Raw genomic sequence first — 21,911 nt, forward strand, 5'->3', positions numbered from 1 at the left:
TGTTTCATTTAATTCTTTGTAGTCTTGATGTCATCTCAAACCATTTACCTCATCAGAACACTTCACAACATTGAACTTTGTTGCTTTCCCCTTAGCTTTTTTAGCTCCAATGCAAAAAAAAATCCAACTGCTCATGCTTCTCTTTCTTTATATAATCACTTACCCAAATACCACTTCAAAAAGTAATATGTTTTAGGCAAAGCAATTGTTGGTGAAGACAATCAAATACTGGCTTCAATGTGAACGCACACTGGAGTGCGGGGTGGCTTAGATTGTAGGGTGGGGATAGATAGGGCCCAGGGATGATGGGTCAAAGGCCCATGTGGGATATGGCTTTGAGGTGTAAAAAAAGGGACTGCAGATCAAAATGTCACCTATCAATTTTCTCCACAGATGCTGCCTGACCCGCTGAGATACTCCAGCATTTTGTGTCGATCTACAGATTTGAGGTGAATGGGTGAGATTTAGTTTAGGACAGGAGTTGTGGAGGAGTGGTGTGGTGGTGCAGGTGGAGAAATTCAGCAATCAGTTTCGTGATGGTCTTTAGGGGTTGAGACCTGTAGTCAGTTCAGGAAAAAAGGGTGGGTCAGCAACTAGGTAAAGATTTGAACATAGAGTGTACAAATCAAATAGGTGGGCCAAGAATCATGGTTTGACCAGTTTGAAGGGAAATGGAGATAGTGGAGATGAGACCCAAAGATCTGAATACATGGAAGGAGCTGACGGAAATGTTGGAGGATGATTTGTTGGATGCGCTGGCTGAAGGGGTGGAAGGTGAGAACGAGGGGGATTCTGTCCTTGTTACGAATGGGGGGAGCGGGAGCAAGAACGGAGCTGCGGGATATAGAAGAGGCCCTAGTGAGAGCCTCATCTATAATGGAAGAGAAAAAGCCCCGTTTCATGAAGAATGAGAACATCTCTGAAAAATCTATATGAAACACCTCATCCCGGGCGCAGATGTGGCGTAGACGGAGGAATTGGGAGTAGGGGATAGACTTTTTGCAGGAGACAGGGTGGGAAGAAGTGTAGTCCAGATAGCTGTGCGAGTCAGTGGGTTTATAGTAAATGTCAGTCACTGGTCTGTCTCCTGTGATGGAGATGGTGAGGTCCAGAAATGGTAGGGAGATGTCAGAGATAGTCCAAGTATATTTAAGAGCAGGATGGAAATCGGTAGTGAAGTGTATGAAGTCAGTGAGTTCTGCATAGGTACAAGAGGTAGCATCAATGCAGTCGTCGATGTAGCGGAGGTAGAGTTCGGGGATGGGGCCAGTGTACGTCCGGAACAGGGACTGTTCGACGTACCCAACAAAGAGGCAGGCATAGCTAGGGCCCATGCGAGTGCCCATAGCTACGACTCTGGTTTGGAGGAAGTGGGAGGAGTCAAAGGAGAAGTTGTTAAGGGTAAGAACCAGCTCTGCTAGGCGGAGGAGAGTGTTGGTAGATGGGGATTGGCTGGTTCTACGGTCGAGGAAGAAACGGAGGACTTCAAGACCATCCTTGTGGGGGATGGAAGTGTAGAGTGACTGGACATCCATGGTAAAGATGAGGGAGTGGGGGCCTGGAAACCGGAAGTTATTGAGAGACGGAGAGCATGTGAGGTGTCTTGGACGTAGGTGGGGAGGGATTTGACCAGAGGGAATAGGATGGAGTCGAGGTAGGTGGAAATAAGTTCGGTGGGACATGAACAGGCAGAAACAATGGGTCTGCCGCGACAGTTCTGTTTATGGATTTTAGGTAGGAGGTAAAATTGGGCCGTGCGGGGCTGGGAACAATAAGTTTGGAGGCATTAGAGGGTAGAGCGCCGGAAATGGCGAGGCCCGTGATGGTGTTGATGATTAAGGTCTGGTGTTCGTCGGTGGGGTCATGGTCCAAGGATAAGTGGAAGAGGTGTCTGAGAGTTGTCGTCTGGCCTCGGTCCAGTAGAGGTCAGCACGCCAGACTACCACAGCACCTCCTTTGTCAGCGGGTTTGATGACTAAGTCAGGGTTGTTGCAGAGTGAGTGGAGGGCTGCACGTTCAGGAGGGGAGAGGTTAGAGTTAGTCAGAGGAGTGGAGAATTTGAGGCAGTTAATGTAATACAGTACACTTTCACAAACTTTCCATACCTGCCAGATGTAATCCTTGGCTTCCTCCATAGTGGCAGGCATACGAATCATCAGCAAATTCTGGAGAATGGATGCAGCCTGAACAAAATTAGACCTTTGTTATCCTTCTATACTAGTAAATGCCATCAGTATAGTTACAATCTAGAACCACAGAGATTCTTAAGAATCCAGTACAAGAATGGAACATGTCAGGCCACCTCTATTCTTTTAATGAATGCAAATCCTGATATGCCAATTGAGTTGAAAACTGTGCATGGGTGAAAATAATATTTAGTTTTGATCTCTTCAAAAATTTGGATGTCTAGTTGGGTTTGTACATGTTGTAAGGATATAATCCATGAAAGAATGAAGACAAACAAGGAGATAAGTAATTGTTCAATCTTCTTCAATTAGCAATTTTTCTTAAGCCATAGAGAAGAAGAATGCGTTTTATGAACAGACCATCAGCCATCATTATAGATGAGTCATTGTTCCTGGTCTAATTCAATGTAAATTGTGTGTATCATTGTGCGTTGCAAATGTATAGATATTGTCAATAGAAGCATCACAAATATCCCTAGAAAAGGTTTCGAGCAGAGTGACTTTGCACAGAAACAGCCTGCTTTAGTGATGGTATCATTGAAGATTGCACAACTCCATCACAAAGAAATTGGTCTTCCAAATGTTGGGGTGAAAGGTGAGCAATAACTGTTTAGACGAAGAGTTTGATAGGATCAATGACAGAAAATGTTATTGACATTTCAGTTCAGATTTATGAAAGTCCACATAGAATGAAGGGATTCGCAAATTTCTCAATAAATGGAATATGATAGGCATCAAATAATTGTGTAGAATGAGGTGAAGATTTCAGATGGGACTAATGGAGGTGTCTAAGATTGTTTCCAAGTAGCTCCTGGTTCAAACCACTAAATTTAATCCTCCCAACGAATCTCAAATATAACCTCAAAGAAGATAAAACTGAATGAAACTGGCTTTCATTTGCAAACTGTTTTTCCAAAGTTTCTGGCTAGAAAAGACACAAATGAATTTCTTGATGAAACCGGTGACAACTGAGGTTTACTCATCCAGGTTGGATGAAGTGGTCTTGAACAGGATCCAGTCCACCAACTTAAGTTAGTCCCAAAGTAGACCATCGGCCGCCGCAGGCTACTACTGTGTTATGATGTATTACAATGCTTGATGCTTCCTGTTTCAGTGTCAGCCGGAGAAGCAGGACTGACAGATGATGAGACTGTCCAAATTGATGGTGTGGGTTGGAGCAAGAGGCCTACTTAATGGTGGTGTAGCAGTGAGCAAAAACATTAACACCCCACATGGAGCAGGAGACATTCTGATGGTATTTGGAGAGTAGGTTCCTGATGTACTTTGATTGAAGTTGCTGATGATGATGAACAGGGCATCATATTTTAAAGTAATTCTATTTGTTTTTATTCTGGTTGATCACCAGCAGAGGACTTTATACATTTATTATCTATTAAATAATAATTCATTTATAACTGATATACACCAATTGTTTTTAAATTCAGTTACTCAGAGAGATGTGTATGAAGGAACTGCAGATGCTGGTTTAAACCCAAAATAGACACAAAATGCTGGAGTAACTCAAGCAGCATCTCTGGAGAGAAAGAATGGGTGACGTTTCGGGTCGGGACCCTTCTTCAGACTGAAAGTCAAGGGAAAGGGAAATGAGAGATATAGAAGATGATGTAACTCAGATACTCAGAGATATGATTGGACACTTTCATTAAATGTTCCAACTTTTTCAGATGATCCTCCATTTCCAGTTATATCTCAGAGAAGCGAGGGTGCTGAGTCAATATATATATATGCCCAGGGCACAAAGGTTAAAGATGGGCCGGGCAAGAGGAAGAACGACGGCTCGTGGGACAGCCGAATGGCGGCAATGGCTGCAACATGGCCAGCTGCAGCTGGGATTGTGAAATGGTGCCAAAACCTGGCAACTATTGTATATAGACTCACACAAAGGGTGGTGGGTGTATGGAACAAGCTGCCAGAGGAGGTAGTTGAGGCAGGGACTATCCCAACATTGAAGTAGCAGTTTTGCAGGTACATGGATAGGACAGGTTTGGAGGGATATGGACCAAATGATGGCAGGTGGGACGAGTGTAGCTGGGACATGTTGGCTGGTGTGGGCAAGTTGGGCAGAAGGGCCTGTTTCCACTCTGTATCACTCTATGACTCTGTGGACTGTATACAATCAGGTCTACTCAATTAATTCCTAAAATACAAATTCCTTCAAACATCTACCTTTCTTGCAGCTCTCTCTTTTAAATGTTGTTATTATGGGCACCTTTGTAGTTCTGAACTCCCGCATCACAATTAGAATAATTGTTCGTCCAGCGATATGCCATCAAGATCACAGCGATACAGCTACAGAATATAGCTACAGAATACAGCCTAATTATGAACATGATTTATTGCGCTGAATAGCTCAGTATGTTGGGTAAAAGCCAAATCATAGCACTAATATCTACTACTATATACTTGAAAAGATTGCCTACCTCTTTACGAACCATACTGCACTCAGACTGGTCCAGAAAGATATTAAGCACGGTGCCCCATAATCCTCCAGAAATGTTTTGACAGCTGGCTGCCAATGCAACACAGCCACTTTCTACCAGTGTTAATGCCGACCCAATACCCAAACTGCCAAAACGTACCTAGCAAAATACAAACAGAAATTAATACATATAGCACGCATTGAACAATTATTTTTCATTATGAATTTTGGTCTCATCATTTGCATAACACATACACTTCATACTTCAAATGAATGGCATGAATGGAGATATTATATAAAATTTGGTGCACATATGAATATATGCTGATATATGCCTGCAAAATAGAAATAAAGTAATTTGCCATTATAGATTACATATTGTGACCTCAAGATGTTGCAAATTAAGTAAAATGTAGGAAAAATGTAGCAATTTGGTCACCTATGTGTGGAGCTCCCCGAGACGGGCAAAGCTCTCAATGAACATTTCTCTTCTGTTTTTTAAATGAAGATTCTGGAACATGGGAAAGTTATTGGCAATGTCTATATGGACTTCAGCAAGGCCTTTGTTGGTGAGGTTCCATGTGACCGGCTGCTCAGATACGTTAGATTGGATAGGTTAGATTGGACAGGATCCAAATTGATGGATGCAGAATTGACTTAATGGTAGGAAAGAGAGGGTGATGGTGGAAGATTGTTGTTTGGAATGGAGGCCTACGTCTAATGGTGCGCCTCAGGGATCAGTGCTGCATCCACTGCTAGTTGCCATCTATTTCAATGATTTAAATGGGAATGTACAAGGCATGATTAGTTAGTTCACAGATAATATTAAAATAGGTGGTATCGTAGACAGTAAAGATAATTATCATGAATTACAATGGGATCTTGATCAGCTAGGTAAGTGGGCCGAGGAATGACAGATGAAGTTTAATTCAGATAAATCAGAGATGTTGCATTTTGGGAAGTCAAACCAGGGCAGGACTTTCACAGTGAACAGTGGGGCCTGGGGAGAGTTGTAGAGAAGAAGGATCAAGGATCAAGCTATTTGGAGTATCGTGTTCAATTTTAGTTATCAAGCTATAGGAAAGGTGTCAGTAAGTTGGAACGAGTGCTGAGATTTACAAGGATGTTGGCAGGACTTGGGCCAAAGGTACAGTTTCCATGCTGTATATCTCTTTGATTCAAGGTAGACACAAAATGCTGGAGTAACTCAGCGGGTCAGGCAGCATCTCGGGACAGAAGGAATTGGTGACGTCTTGGGTGGAGACCCTTCTTCAGACTGATGTCTGGGGAGGGGGCGGGACAAGGATAGGATGTAGTAGGAGACAGGAAAACGAGTGGGAGAACTGGGGAGGGGAAAGAGGGATAGAGGAACTATCTGAAGTTAGATAAGTCAATGTTCATACCATTGGGGTGTAAACTGCCCAAGTGAAATATGAGATGCTGTTCCTTTAATTTGCGCTGGTCCTCACTGTGACAATGGAGGAGGCCCAGGAGAGAAATGTCAGATTCGGAATGGGAGGGGGAATTGAAGTGCTGAGCCACCAGGAGATCAGGTTGGTTAAGGCGGACTGAGCGAAGGTGTTGGGCGAAACGATCGCCGAGCCTGCGCTTGGTCTCGCCGATGTAGAGAAGTTGACATCTGGAACAGCGGATACAATAGATGAGGTTGGAGGTGCAGGTGAACCTCTGCCTCACCTGGAAAGACTGTTTGGGTCCTTGGATGGAGTCGAGGGGGGAGGTAAGGGGACAGGTGTTGCATCTCCTGCGGTTGCAGGGGAAAGTACCTGGGGAAGGGGTGGTTTGGGTGGGAAGGGACGAGTGGACCAGGGAGTTACAGAGGGAACGGTCTCTGCGGAAAGCAGAAAGGGGTGGAGATGGGAAGATGTGTCCAGTAGTGGGATCCCGTTGGAGGCGGCAAAAATATTGGAGGATAATTTGTTGTATACGACGGGTGATGGCGTGGAAGGTGAGGACAAGGGGGACTCTATCCTTGTTACGAATGGGGAGAGGGGGAGCAAGAGCGGAGCTGCGGGATATAGAGGAGACCCTAGTGACAGCCTCATCTATAATGGAAGAGGGGAACACCCGTTTCCTGAAAAAATGAGGACATCTCTGATGCCTTAGTATGAAACACATCCTGGGTGCAGATGCGGTGTTGACAGAGGAATTGGGAGTAGGGGATAGAGTTTTTTCAGTAAACAGGGTGGGAAGAAGTAGTCAAGATAGCTGTGGGAGTCAGTAAATGCTTGTGCAATGCAATAAGCATATTGATCAATTTTTGCAAGCCCATCAATAGGAATAAGATAATGAACAAGTATTTAAGTTTTATTATGAAAGAAAAATACAGTTTGTGACAAGGGGGATTAACTACCCAATTTTCTTCGAAATAGTATAATGGGATTTCTTCAATCTATACGAAACAGGGTTTTGCAAAGCATTCCCTCTGCACCCAGTGGGATATCAGCCTAGTATTCTGTGCTCAGGCCTCTGGTTTAATTATCCCCTTCTGATTGAGCAGCCAATCTGTCACCAACAAATATAATGTGGTATATCAGTAATACATGTGAATGTTCAACAGAAAACGACTTTCTTCATGAGGGAGGAAACATAGTAATTTCTTTGCCAATGCAAGAGAAACCAACTTCAAAATTTGATTCCTGAATTCATTTGATTTCTCAGTAGTAAGAATGACACTTAATCTGTTCTATACAATGGAAGACAATTTTTTTAATTGGATATGATAGTTGTGGAGCGGCCAGAAGGAGAGAAAAGGGATAATGGGAAGGTATTCAAAGCATTGGAGAATGACAGCTGGCACCTCAAAAGGATCTACATTAGGCTCACAGCTAATCCCATTTATAAATGGCTGAAATGATAGGCTAGAAAGTCATCAATTTTAGTTTCCTGAAGACGTAAGAAATGCGGCAAGCAGTGTGAATAGATTAATTCACAGTGTGAATAGATGAAAGGAAGATACTAACGGATTGGGTGAATGGACAAAACTGTGGCCTTGTTGGAAAGGTAAAGGCCACCCACTCTGGAGGAACATGGTGCGTTCTAAATAATGAAAGGCTTGAAGCAGTGGAGTTACAAAGTAACTGGGATTCATTCACTCTAGGCCATGGACAGGATCATACATTACTGCATTTAATATCTACAGGAACAGAAGTTATGCTACTACTACGATACATTGTCTTTGTTTGGCCAACATCCAGAACACTGTAAGCCGCCCTTGGTACCTGACCTTAGGAAAAATAGATCGATCCTGAAAAAAAGCAGCATTGATTAAGCAAAATGATAGAGATTTTAAGGATTAAATCATAAAGAGAATCATAGTCATACAGTGCGTAAACAGGCCCTTCAGACCAACTTGTCTATGCCGATCAAGACACCCCATCTAAGCTAGCCCCAGTTGCCCACTTTTGTCCCATAGCCCCCTAAACCTTTTCTATCAACATACCTGTCCAAATGCCTTTTAATGTAATTATATTATCTGCCACTACTTCTCATGGGAGCTCGTTCCATATATCCTCCACCCTTTGTGTGAAAAGGATGTCCCTCAGATTCTATTAAATCTTTCTCCTCCCACTTTAAACCATATCTGTTCAGTTTCTGAATTCCCCTACCTTGGGAAAATAGACCATGTATTCACTCTATCTATTCCCTTTATGATTTTCTGCGCCTCCATAAGATCATCCCTCAGCCTCCTACACTCCAAGGGAAAAAGTCTTGCCCAATCTTTCCTATAGTTCAGGCCCTCAAATCCTGGCAATATCCTAATAGATTTAGGTTTATTATTGTCATGTTTCCTGAAAGCTTTATTTTGCATGCTATCCTGATATGACATCATGTTTTGCATGATATTGTGAGATTAAAGAATATAGGACTATATTTTGTGAAACGTGGAGAGTTCAGAATGATTTGATTGAAATTTTAATCAACATTTTAATTTTAATTGATATTGATTGATGTACAAGAAAGATTGCACACCTCAGGGTCTCGGTCAACCCACAGAGGAATAAGCCAGGCTAGGTCAAGTCTTGATGGCACATGATCCTCATTGTTATGCTCGTAGACCAATGACCACATAGATATCCAATCCTACAACAACAAAAATAATATATGAAATAGATTCCCTTACTCCAATGGTATTGCTTAAATTAAACCTTAATTCAGATTCTATATTAAATATAAAGGCATACGTATGCGTTTTCAAATAAAAATGCTGATGTACCACCCAATTTTACATTTTTTACAATGGTTACAATTCTTAGATCTGTATTGGTTATTCTTAGCACTTAAGCTTGTAGATCCAGCTACCATGGCTGTAATAAAGCTCATTGCAAACTGATTTGTTAATTAATTTACAGGAAATATGTAAATGCAGAATTCTGCTTTCTTTGGTTTTTGATTACTTTTTCACAAAGTCCTTCCTCATAGAAGGGGTATAAAAACAATTGCAGTTTTTGTTACACCCTGCAAGAAAGCCACTCTCACTTAAAGGAATTTAGCAAATCCCAAAACTTGTTGATCCCAACCTTGGAGTGAATGTTGAGCTTTTACATTCAACATCCATTCTGCAGAACTGTACTTTTCTGGGCTGGATAGAAAGCTAAAGGTGATAATCAGAAGGAATATATCAAAGATGGCACTGGAACACGGCGATTCTTTGTGTTCTTCTCAGAGAAGTATCTACTACCATCCAATACAATCACTATTCTTTTAAATCTACCTGTAAGCATAGCATCTTTTCTCAATGTCCTAATGATATATTCTTTAATATTCCCAGTCTGATATCCTACGACCTCCAGGATGAAGGTCTTACCTGACCCGAGTTGAACTGACCAGTGAAGCCTATTCCGACCAGTAAAGCCTTTGACCTACACATAACCCCCAAATCCTTGGCCTCGCATAGCTGCTGACCCAATCAGGTGACCAGGCCCTAACAAAGTAGAAACCACCAACCCGAGCAGAGTACCAGCCCGACCGTTTGTGGGCCCTGACGCCAGGAAGATGCAGACCCGACCAGCCAATCGGGCCTGGTCTAGGAACGGTCCAATGCTGCCATCAGTGATGGGGCCTTGACCTGCAGGACTCGATGCCGTGTCTTGCGTTGAGGCCTGACCTACCAGAAAGCTTGGCACCATTACCTCAACGTGCAGACTGTCCCGAGCGCACCGTTTATCTAATGGAGCAACCAATTTCACACTCCAGCTCCCGTACTTTCCTCAAAAATAGCATCCACTTCCATGAGTGTCAATGATGCACGCATAATTTGCCCTTTCTATTGATCTTTTAAAAAAATATTCAAAACCATTTGTCTAAGTTCTTCAATATACACTATTCCATTCAGTGATTCAATTAAAGTTTCTGTACTGCAATTAAAGAATTCCCAAGGCAGATTTAAATGAGCAACTGCTGATGAGGTGAATGAATGCCCTTAGTGAAGCAAAGAGTAAATTCTTATATGAAATGATGAAAATTAGGCCATGCACAAATAGGTCTCTCTATGGTTCATTCAGTGTTAGGGATGGTGCAGGATAAATGATCACAGTGAGGGGATCCAAAAGGATTATTCCTGTCTCAGAGATGTGCTGTAATACCCATGTATTCTTGATTCAGCATTTCCTGAATTTGCCTATCACCCCTTCACTATCTGATTTTGCATGCACAACAATTTAAACCAGAACCCCAAATGTACAATGAGAATCTGATGTAAATATATTTTCGAAGTCCCTGACAAAGCTGGTGTATTTCCAGTTATGCTTGCTCCTTCTAATCATTTTCAGAATCTCCACTGATTTGCAATATCAGAACCAGCGTCAGCTTCCATGAGTATGGAATTGATTCATGTGAGGCAATTGGCAGATCGAGAGCAAAGAACAGGATGCCAGTCTGAGCCACAGAGGCAAGAAAATAAAAACAATGCAGATGGTGAAAATCTGAAATAATAAAAACAAAAATGCTACCAACACTTCAGGCAACATTTGTGGAAAAAGAAGCAAGAACTAATGCAAGAAATACCTAGCATGTCAGGCAGCATCTGTGGAAAGAGAAACAGAATTTGTGTGTCAGATTGAAATGTTCAAAAGGAGGACATGCCATGGACCTCAGAGATTTTGTAACAGTGGCCATTTTGAGGAAGGAGATTGTGGTAACCACAAACGGGACTGCCACAAAGAGAATCATAGCAAGGGTCATCTTCAATCACCTCCTTCCTGTGGCCACAAAACTGCTCCCTGACTTGCAGTGCAAACTCTATCCATTGGGAGGCAAAGAAGACATGACCTGCACAGCATAGCAAAAGCAAAATAAATACAAGGAGCTGAATCAACTTTTATAAAGAGCCTCTTTTAACAAAATCCTGTAATTATAACAACTGACGGATTGCGTAATATCCTTCTCATATTTAGCTGCCCTCAGAAATTCATTTTACCATTTTATCAAGATATATTTTGTGGTCAGGGGGCCAGCTGAAGATCGGGGAAGGAGTTGTGTGGGTTGTTTAAGTGCAAGGAAAGCTCCAAAAGGAGAATTATGTCAGAAGATACTTCATATTTATTGGTGCAGCTGGTAGAGCTGCTGCCTATTAATGATCTTTAATGCCATTTGTGTACAACTGGGAGTGTTGGTGCAGGATTCCCAAAAAGTTAATCTGCACATCGAATCAGTAGTAAAGAAACCAAACTCAATGCTAGCATTTATTTCAAGAGAGATTGTACACAAAAAACAGGGATGTAATGTTGAGGCTCTATAAGGCGCTGGTCAGGCCACATTTTGAATATTATGAGCAATTTTGGGCACCATATCTGAGGAAGGATGTGCTGGTTCTGGAGAGGGTCCAGAGGAGGTTTACAAGAATGATCCCATGAATGAGTAGGTTAACCTATGATGAGCGTTTGTCGGCACTGCACCTGAAGTACGAGGGGAGACCTCATTGAAACATACAGAATAGTGAAAGGCTTGGTTAGAGTGGATGTGGAGAGGATGTTTCCACTAGTGGGAGAGTCGAAGACTAGAGGTCAGAGCCTCAGAATTAAAGGACGTTCTTTTCGGAAGGAGATGAGAAGAAATTTATTTAGCCAGAGGGTGGTGAATCTGTGGAATTCGTTGCCACAGAAGGCTGTGGAGGCCAAGTCTGTGGATATTTTTAAGGCAGAGATAAATAGATTCTTGATTCGTTCAGATGTCAGAGGTTATGGGGAGAAGGCAGGAGAATATGGTTAAGAGGGAGAGATAGATCAGCCATGATTGAATGGCAGAGTAGACTTGATGGACCGAATGGCCTAATTCTATTCCTGTCCCTTATGACCAAATTGCACATTTTCTCCTATAACTGCATGTGTTCCCCTGGGTGCCCTGGTTTATTCTCACATTCACAAGTCGCACAGTTTGGAAGGGTAATTGGCGTGTGTACATTGGCCGTCGTGTATAGGTAAGTGGAAGAATCTGGGGGAGTTGAGAAGAATGTGGGGAGAATAAAACAATAGGATTAATTGAGGATTAAAATACATGTATGGTTGAGAGCACATACTTGGTGGGCTGAAAATCCATCCCCATGCTACAAATCTCTATGCATTGTGTGTATCACTGATGTGGAAATCTATTTGGGGTCATAACAGGAAATGCTGGTTGAAATTTAGAACTAGATTCAATTCAGAGACAGCCATAAACATCACTTATTCTGGTTTAAGTAGATTTTCAATCACAAAAAGTTGAGAAAGCAGTGTTATGAGATCTAATTTCCATGCACTTTAAAAACCAATGTATTTTACATTTCTCACACATAATATTATCAATCTGCATTATTCAATATCTTGATGCTTCACTTTAAGATTGGTTAGTGAATCAGCTGGCAGCCATTATTCTCTATTTTTATATATAAATTAATCTCTTAAATTTTAAAAATCTTCCAATTTCAAAGCATCTTATCAGTTTCTTTAGATAGTTAGATTGTTCCTTGTCTGATAGCTCCATGCCCCAATGTACATAATTCTTCCATTATTTTCATCCCGTGTCAATCCCCTGCCCCCTTCTCCGCATTCAGCCAGAATCACAGTACTATTAATTGTCATAGTCATAGAGAGATACATCATGGAAACGGGCCATTTAGCCCGACTCTATGCCAACAAAGCACCTATATTTTCTGACACAACTCCATTTTATTCTTCCCACTTTCCCCATCAACCCCCAGACTCAACCACTTACCTGTGCAATTAGGGTAATTTACAGTGCCTGCACATTCGAATGATGTGGTATTAAACCAGAACACCCAAAGGAAACCCACAAATTCAAAGTGAGAATGTGCAAACTTCACACAGAAAGCAGAGCTCAGGATTGAATCTGCATCGCTGGAACTGAGAGGATGCAGCTCTACTAGCTGTGTCACAGAGAAACCATTGTGTTCCAAAGTCCTTTCTCAGACCTTTCTTATTATTAGAGTATTAAATATCTTCACATTCCTTGAATAATCTTTCAATTTTCTAACTTCTGCAGCTAAATCAACTATTGTATTGTCATTTTTTTCTAAAGAATTCTGATACCAGTAACTCAGCTTCTTTATGTGGTATTTTAACCGAAAGCCTCAAACACTAAATTTCCATCTGCACAATTCCTCTCTGCTCTTTTGTGTTTCATATCGCAATTCTCGGTTTCAATTAAGGAAAATGTAAAATCAAATGCCACCTGCCCTCTTTTCTTTCATCCTTACTCTTTGGCTCGGAAATTCAATGAGATGACCGACACAATATGTTTAAAATGTGGAGTAAAAATCCGTGTATGTGAACATGGCTTCGTCGCATGCAGAGTGCACACTGAAATTTGCTTCCATGCACATAATTTGCATGTGCACGAAAGAGGCAGTATGTGCAACATTAAAGACAGATAGTGTGCAATGCATGGATGTAGCTGAATCTGTCACACTGGTATAAAAGATTTAAACTTAAATGTCAGGAGGAGTTATTAAAAACTGTAAAGCGAGGAGGTGAGTACTATTCGTTGCGGTAGCTTACTTAGAACAGTGTCCCAGACATAAGAACATCCAGTAGCCAATGCCCTTTGGTTTCTGCTCCTGAGCCAATTTTGGATCCAACGTGTGCCTCCATTCTCCCATGAACATCATGGGCTTGTTTTAGACAAGTGTACCTTGTGAGACATTGTGAAATATCTTCAAGTTCAATTGCATTGCATCAAATGAACTCTCCTCAAAGAAATCTGTCAAGTTAGACTGATGTGACCTTTCCTTAATGAAGTCACGCTGAGGATCTCTGTAAATATGTCTTTCTAAATGAAGGTTTATACCATACACTAGGAAAGATATGGTAATAATTTACCCACCACTCGGGTTAAAATTACAGGACCGTTTTATTCCTTCTTTCTTTTTAAATAAGACCACATTTGAAGTCCTCCAATGATCTGAAGGCATTTCACAAGCGTGGGAGATTTTTTTAAAAATGCTCTTAGATCCCAATTTCTTCCCTTGGTTCTTTAAATAGCCAGGGAAATATTTCACCTGGGCCTGACAATTTATCCACTTCTAAAGATACCAAACATGCTAATATTTTCTCTTTTACAAGGTTCATCTCATCCAATACTTCACTGAGTTCAAACCAAATTCAGACCCCACATTCATGCTTTGCAAAATATTCCAATATGGAAAATTAAATGCTGTGCACATACCTCAGTAAATGATCTTAATAATTTTGTTTATCCACCTCATTTCCCAAAAGTGCGTCTCACCTGCTCTTATGTTCTGCTAACTCTAAAATTTAATTCTCCAGCGATTTAATATATGTGCACACCCACCTAACCAAAGTAGCATCCACCAAACCACATATTTAACTGCTAACCCATTAGATTAATTTTGTAGAGTTTTTGGAGGCAATGTAGTCTTGCTATTATAGTACCATGTATTTCAGAGATACTGTAATAAATCTATAGTAAAGACTTGGAAAAATACAAAATGCTGGAGTAACTCAGCAGGTCAGGTAGCATCCCTGGAAAACATGGATAGGTGAAATCTCAGATCGGAACCCTCATTCATGCCGAAGAAGGGTCCCGACTTGAAACGTCACCTATCCATGTTCTCCAGGGTTGCTGCCTGAATCGCTATGTTACTCCAACATTTTGTGTCTTTCCTTGGTTAAACAAGCATCTGCTGTTCCTTGTTTTACATACACCACAACTTGTCTTACCATGATAATGTACAGCACACACAGAATTAATAATTAACTGAATACATACTGTTCTTAAAATGGAAATGACTTTTCCAAATTTAAACAATTAAATCTTATCCCAATGAGGCAAATTCATTAATAAGCCACCCAACCACCTCAATAAGCCATCTTACCACATACAATCCCAATTCACATTGAAATGAACTTGCTACGTGCATTATTTAATAAAACATGCAAGCCTAACTATGCTTATTGATTGCTTATTTATAAATGTTTCATCTAAATTTATCTGATATCTATGATGTATTGATTGGATTAGGAACAGTGAACCAGATATTCTCTGAAAAGATATCCAACCATGAAGTAGCAAGCAAACATCAGAAAAATGTTTACTTGCTCAAATAAATTAAACTTGGTGTTCATCAAACATGCAAAGGTCCTATTGATGTCCTACCTTATCTTTGGCCTGTGTTTTCATCTCGTAGGACAGCTGGAGCAAGCAGATAACTGCGTTCTTTGTGACTCCTTTACCCATGAAAGACACTGCATTTCCTCCCCATTCCACATAAAAGGATGAAATTACCTGATAGATTGGCAAAGTCAAAAAGTTCACATGAAATGAAACGTCTCAACAGTGCAGCAATGAAAATATTTACCTTGAGTCTTTATGCCAGCTCAGTCAAAGTTCTGACTCAGTCAATATTGACATGAAATGGGCTGACTACTACTGAAAAAAGGGACTGATGCCTAAATTACCAGCACAACAGTATTTTCTTTGTTTAACTTCTTATTTTTATTTGCCATGCATGAATTTATTATTGTGCATTTTAAAAGGTTTATTTCTAGTTTTGCAAATTTAATTTTTTTTATTGCAGTCGTTTCTATCCTCTTAATAACATTTTAACCAATCTCCTTGCTGCAGCTCACTTCTCTTTAATATCACATTGTTTTTCCTTTGATGATAGATCAGAGTGGGGATGAAGGAAACAGTAATTTAGATTAATTCATGAAAACCACGAAGTGAATTTTTCTCAGTTGCCTAATGATATTTTTAAAAGGATACTGTGTTTAAAACTGTATCTTCTAGTCAGATAAGTAAGTGATTTGTGCCCTCGTAGTACCGATGGCGGCGGCAGCAGACGCAGGAAGACAAGAGTGCTGGTGGTTGGGCTGGGGTCCCACAGCCTCGGAGGCACACTTGGTGTTCCACAGTCCCGGGCACGGAGTCTGAACAGTGGCAACGTGAGGTGAAGGACAACGAGACCGGTTTGAGGTGCCAGTGGAGGGGGCCGTTGGAGGTTGTGCTCCAGACTGGAGCTCGGGTGGATCAGGCACCACTCCAAGAGGCCGAGCACGCTGATCAGATGCGGCTTGCGGTGGCATGGGGCGGCAGAGGACCCCGTGACACAGTGCCACCGCCAGAATAACAGCCCTTTATGGCCAAGTTAAGACTACATTTTTAACAACTTTGGACTTAAATCATATTAAACAGCATCGGAAACTTGGCGAATCCTGTACTGTCTCTGTGTAATCTACTATTTCGACACATTTGTACTTGATTGTACGATTGTGCCTATGTATGGTAACATTTCTACTGAGTTGTATGCAAGACAGGAATGTCACTGAACCCAAGTACATGTGACAATAAAATACCATGGACACACTGGTAGAAAACATGGTCTACCAGGCACTGGTGATCACAGTCTCCTGTATGGTTTTGAGGTGTGTGATACTTACAGCAGGCACCTTAAAGCACTGGAAAGATGCCACTATATTACTCTTTTCAGAATCCGCCAAATTCACCAAAAATATAACCGAAGCAATTGTCAGTGTCCTCTCTGCGGCCAACAACTCCATCAATGAAGCCCAAGTTTCGCTCTATTGGCTACTATGCTAACGTACCTTATATCAAACTCCTAAAATAGACTCACGATTCCAAGCTGTCATGGAAGAGATACTCAGAATGTCAGAAGAAATGATTGAAGAATGTGCATGAGGCCTCCTGCATGTGCTGTCCTCTGTCGTCACTGAATTTACTGATGTTTGCGAGATTATGAACAATGCCTCTGTAATTTCCTCCCCTCAACGATTTGGGAGGTATCCCATCTTAGAAAGCATACCAAGTCTTTTCATATTTTCTTTTGTGTTTCTTATCTGCACTTTTTATAATCAGCCGGGTGATTACTTGATTTAATAACCTGACATCAGAACTTTTGTTTTCTGCTTCTTTTCCAGTCTACTTTTTAGTATTCATGATACATCGGGTTTAATTTTCCTGCATATCATCATGAGTTGGGAATGTACCTAGGCTCCAGCAGAAACACTTGCTTATTAAAGGTCTTGTATCACTGTTTTTACAGTGCAGCCTGCCAAGCTACAATTTTAATTTACTAAGAGCATATTTTCCCATTCCTTTGATATTTGATCTTATTTGATTAGTATTTTTATTCTGAAATAGTCTATATCCTTTTGCAAACCTATTCTAAACCCGACATCATGATTATTGTTTTCCATATGTTCTCCACTGACATTTTCTCCACTTACCCTACTAGCTCAGTTGTCAGAACAAGTCGAGCAATGCAAACTTCATTGCACCAAAAACATTTTGAAAAAACAAACACTAAAAACAAAGAAAGGAAGAATGCTAAAAAGTATTCAACTCACTTCAGAAACCATACCTTTGTGAACATGATGTTATTGTTCTATCTGGACAGTTCAATTATCGCGCTATCAATACTCCATGCCTTTTGCTCATCATTAAAATTTCCCAGAAAATGTAATCAATAGCCTTCCTGCTGGTTTGCAGCTACAGAATAGTTTAATATCAACAGAGATATAGTTTTGAGATTTCTGTTGGTTCATAATTCTAATGAGACATTTCTGTCCTTGGTCATTACAGTACATTCCTTCCTTCCAGCAAATTAGAACATCTAGCATTCCAGAAAATTCTCTCCTTCCTCAATCAACTTTCCTTCCATTTCCACCTTTTGGGGTGCCACATAGAGAAGCACAACTGCCAACCCATTAAATAGGCGCCAATGATCGAGCACCCACTTACTACCAGGTGAGCACCTCATGAAACATGCTATCCACAAAATACTTGGCGTGACAGATGGACTGCAGTGATATCAATTATTAATCAAATCTAAAGATTGAGCTTCACCAAATATCGACAATTTCTCCATCGGTGGATGAACAAATCATTGGAGCCTTCTGGAGTTACCACATGTGCACAACATATGGCTGAAGCTTGGAGGATAAATGAACCATGGGTGAAGTTTAATTTCCATTTTAAATTTAACAAGTTTGCACCTTTATATTTCTATTATAAACTTCTTCCTTAAAACCTGTTTTAATAATGAAAATTTGTAACTAGTAAATCTGTCAAGACATTGGTGATGCTGCAATGTTTCATTGTGTTCCAAAAATGTTTCTGCAGCTTGGAAGACTGAACAGAATAAAGAGTGATTTTTATGGATATCAACCAATGTGAGGCAATAATTTGAGTTTCTAGTTCTCTTCAATCTCTTCACCTGGATGAAAATAAAACTAACATGGTAAGGCCTCAGCAAAGCGTTACTGACTTGAAATTATTTCTGCAACTTCTGTGAGCATCTGTTTTATTACAAAACTAAATCACTTTAAAAGTGTAATTATTTTGCAGGTTATTCCTGGCATTTGAACACATACCTCCAGAAGGCCATTCAGATATTTAGTACAAAGTGAAGAGGATTCCACAGTGCCTGAGTGCAAACTCCATCCAGGAAGAGCAGTGATGTGGACCATTCCATGCAGTGCCCGCTCTAATGAAGGTAGCCCGTAGAAATGTGGGGCATTTGTAATCCGCAAGCATTGCAAGAGTTTGCCTGACAACTCAGTTCTGAAAGGACCAGCTAAGTACAGACACATTCTGTACAAAAACAGAGAGGAAGAATTTAATGAACATCTTTAGTGAAATGTTATTAAAAAGAGCAAAATCACTATTTTCAGCATTCAAACAGATGATGTCCAAATAAGAGTTTTGGTATGATGACAAGTATTATTTCTGCTGGTTGTGAGTAAGAGTTGTGTGAATAGTTGGACAAAAATAATGTTCTTAAAAATGACAAATATTGTTAAGCTTCCTTGACAGAGTCAGGGACAAAGTCAGGGATTCATGTTTTTTTGCAAACACATTACACCACATTTTGCACTAGTTTATTATTGAAAACTTTCCTTGGGCGCATACATATAAACGCACGTTGTTGCTGCCACTTTACAGGTGTGTCTTATATAGCAAATGTGGAGAGTCAAGAACCTGGGGTCACTATTCAGAAATAAGGTTCACCCACTTAAGGCAGCGGTGAGGAGAGTTTTTTTTACTCAAAGGGTTGTGAAATTTTTAAATAGTCTTCCTCAAAGGCCAGTGGAAACAGTCTTTGAATATTTTTAAAGCTGTGGCACATAGATTATTGATAAGGAAAGAAACGAAAGGTAATCTGCAGTGGAGTTATGGTTACAAGACATCAGCTATCAGACGTACAGGTATCCAAAGACGTACAGGTATGTAGGTTAATTGACTGGGTAAATGTAAAAAATTGTCCCTAGTGGGTGTAGGATAGTGTTAATGTGCGGGGATCGCTGGGCGGCGCGGACTTGGTGGGCCGAAAAGGCCTGTTTCCGCGCTGTATATATATGATATGATATGATAATGGTGGAGCAGGTTCAATTAATATAATGGCCTACTCTTCCTCCTAATTTGTATATCAGCTGCTGATTTTTTTTAAAAGCTGCTTTGCATAAACAGAAATTTGCATAAACAATGTGTATTACATAAGACTGGCTAGACACAAAATGTTGGAGTAACTCAGCGGGTCAGGCAGCATCTCTGGAGAGAAGGAATGGGTGGCGTTTCAGGTCGAGACCCTTCTTCAGACCCGAAACGTTACCATTCCTTCTCTCAAGAGATGCTGCCTGACCCGCTGAGTTACTCCAGCATATTCTGTCTACCTTAAACCAGCATCTGCACTTCTTTCCACACATAAGACTGGCTGATGGACACAAGGAACTACAGATGCTGGTTGGTGTACAACAAATAAAAATGCTGGAGTAAATCAGCCAGTCAAGTAGCATCTCTGGAGGACATTTCTGGTCGGGACCTTCTTCAGACTAATTCTAGTAGAGGAGAGAAAACTAGAAGAGAGTTAGGTATGGAACAAAACATGGCAAGTGATAGATGGAGACAGGTGAGACGGTTTGATTAGCAAATGGGTGGATGAATGCCAGATTAAAATATGTCAAAAAGCTGTAAAATAAGGAGAGCAGTGAAATCTGGATGTAGGTGGAAGGGGATGGGGGGGCAATAGAAAGGGTGGCAGAATAGTGGGAGAAATGGATGAGAGGAGGGAAAAGGGAGTGAGTCGTATACTGACATAAGAGTGGCTCAGTATGCTTCAACCTCGTCTGCACCTAACAATTTCTGATGGCATTTACGTGAGCTTCCTCTGCGGGCTCAAGATGTGCGAGTTGGTAGGTTAGTAGGCCTCTGTAAATTGCTTCTAGTGTATTGATGAGTGGTAAAATCTGGGGGGAGATGATGATAAAACCAAACTAAATTAGGAGCAGTGGCGTAAATGGGTATTGTATGGTTGGAATCAACTCAATAAGCTGAAATCCCACTTTCAAACTGAACGAATCCTTGACTTTAATGCAGTCCACAAAGGTACCAAGGAAAATTAATGTTTATGAATGTTGCGACATTCAAATATTCAAATAACACCTTAAAACTTACAAAAGTTAAAAAGGCTACCGAACATTTTAAGAATGGGAAGTTACAGTCCTTGAAAGTAACAGGAAGCAGTTAAATGTGTTTAGTTTAGTTTAGAAATACAGTGGGGAAACAGGCTCATCGGCTCTGTGCTGCACAGTGATCCCCGCACATTAATACTACCCTACACACACTAAGGGACAATTTGACATTTAACCAAGCCAATTAACCTACGAACCTGTACGTCTTTGGAGTGTGGGAGGAAACCGAAGAACTCGGAGAAAGCCCATGCAGGTTACGGGGAGAAGGTACAAACTCCATACAGACAAGCACCCATAATCAGTATCGAACCCGGGTCTCTGGTGCTGTAAGGCAGCAACTCCAACGCTGTGTCACCGTGCCGCTCCAAATCAATTTAGTGAAATAAATTTAATTAAAATGAAAAGCAAATTATTTGTACTTGCACTTATCCACAGCTTTTTCTTCCAAGAAATGAATCGGCCTGCTATATTGCGGCTGAAGCATTTTCAGAGGGCATATTTGTTTACATTCAAGAGATTCAAGAGTGTTTAATTGTCATTTGTACCAAAAACAGAACAATTACATTCTTACTCGCAGCAGTATATCAGATCCTTAAACACGACACTCATAAATGAAGAGTTATCATGGTACTCATCGGGCTTTGGACCCAACACAAAATTAAAGGGCAGAACATAACTGGCTGCTGAGTTGGATCTGCTGGCTTTTATTCAGAAGATCCAGGCCTATATGGCATTCCTGAACCCAGTTTTAAAATAGTGGGACAAATTGCTGGAGAACAACTTCAACTGCCATTACCTGTCTGTAGTAAAAGTGAGGGATTGCAATATTGCATTGAAGAATCCTGTCAGGTCCTTTTGTAGCTTCTGTCTTACAAGACTTTGAACTTCATCCATTTCACCTTGAGCTGATGATTCCGCCTGCAGTAAATTCAGCAGCGAACTGCTTTCCTGTCACATCAATGCAATAGCAACTTGAGTGATTCAAACATAAAATTTCTTTAACCCACCCACCTGGCAATATGAATTATGATCATTGCTGAATACTTGCACTGTTCATTCACACCGGCAGCTCTGTCATAATATTGATCATTTAAGTGCAGAGCCTGGTATGAGAATCACAAATTTTTCAAAGAGAAAGTTTTCTATATTTACAGCTCTAATCGACCCATGTGATAAATTCAGGCATTTATTGTCTGTCACGGAAAAATTTGAAAAGGTACTTATTTTCTTATTCATTTTATTTTAAGACAGTATATTATTCATTATTCACTACATATTTCAGAGAATACTTGAAGGATAATTTCAGAAACCTACCCATCTGAA

At 40.7% G+C, this 21,911-nt stretch overlaps 1 protein-coding gene across 1 annotated transcript in view; it reads right to left on the reverse strand.

The window, feature by feature from the left end:
• Positions 1 to 21,911, reverse strand: part of rttn (rotatin) — a 175,102-nt gene that overhangs the window by 54,943 nt on the left and 98,248 nt on the right. Inside the window, exons 27-32 of the mRNA XM_078398650.1 lie at positions 21,385 to 21,536; positions 18,492 to 18,711; positions 15,256 to 15,384; positions 8,617 to 8,727; positions 4,628 to 4,786; positions 2,106 to 2,183 (exon numbers count right to left, since the gene is read on the reverse strand). Coding sequence (XP_078254776.1) covers positions 2,106 to 2,183; positions 4,628 to 4,786; positions 8,617 to 8,727; positions 15,256 to 15,384; positions 18,492 to 18,711; positions 21,385 to 21,536 — 849 coding nt within the window. The remainder of the gene's footprint in view (positions 1 to 2,105; positions 2,184 to 4,627; positions 4,787 to 8,616; positions 8,728 to 15,255; positions 15,385 to 18,491; positions 18,712 to 21,384; positions 21,537 to 21,911) is intronic.

The sequence above is a fragment of the Rhinoraja longicauda genome, chromosome 4, assembly GCF_053455715.1.
Source record: "Rhinoraja longicauda isolate Sanriku21f chromosome 4, sRhiLon1.1, whole genome shotgun sequence".
NCBI classification, from domain to species: domain Eukaryota; kingdom Metazoa; phylum Chordata; class Chondrichthyes; order Rajiformes; family Arhynchobatidae; genus Rhinoraja; species Rhinoraja longicauda.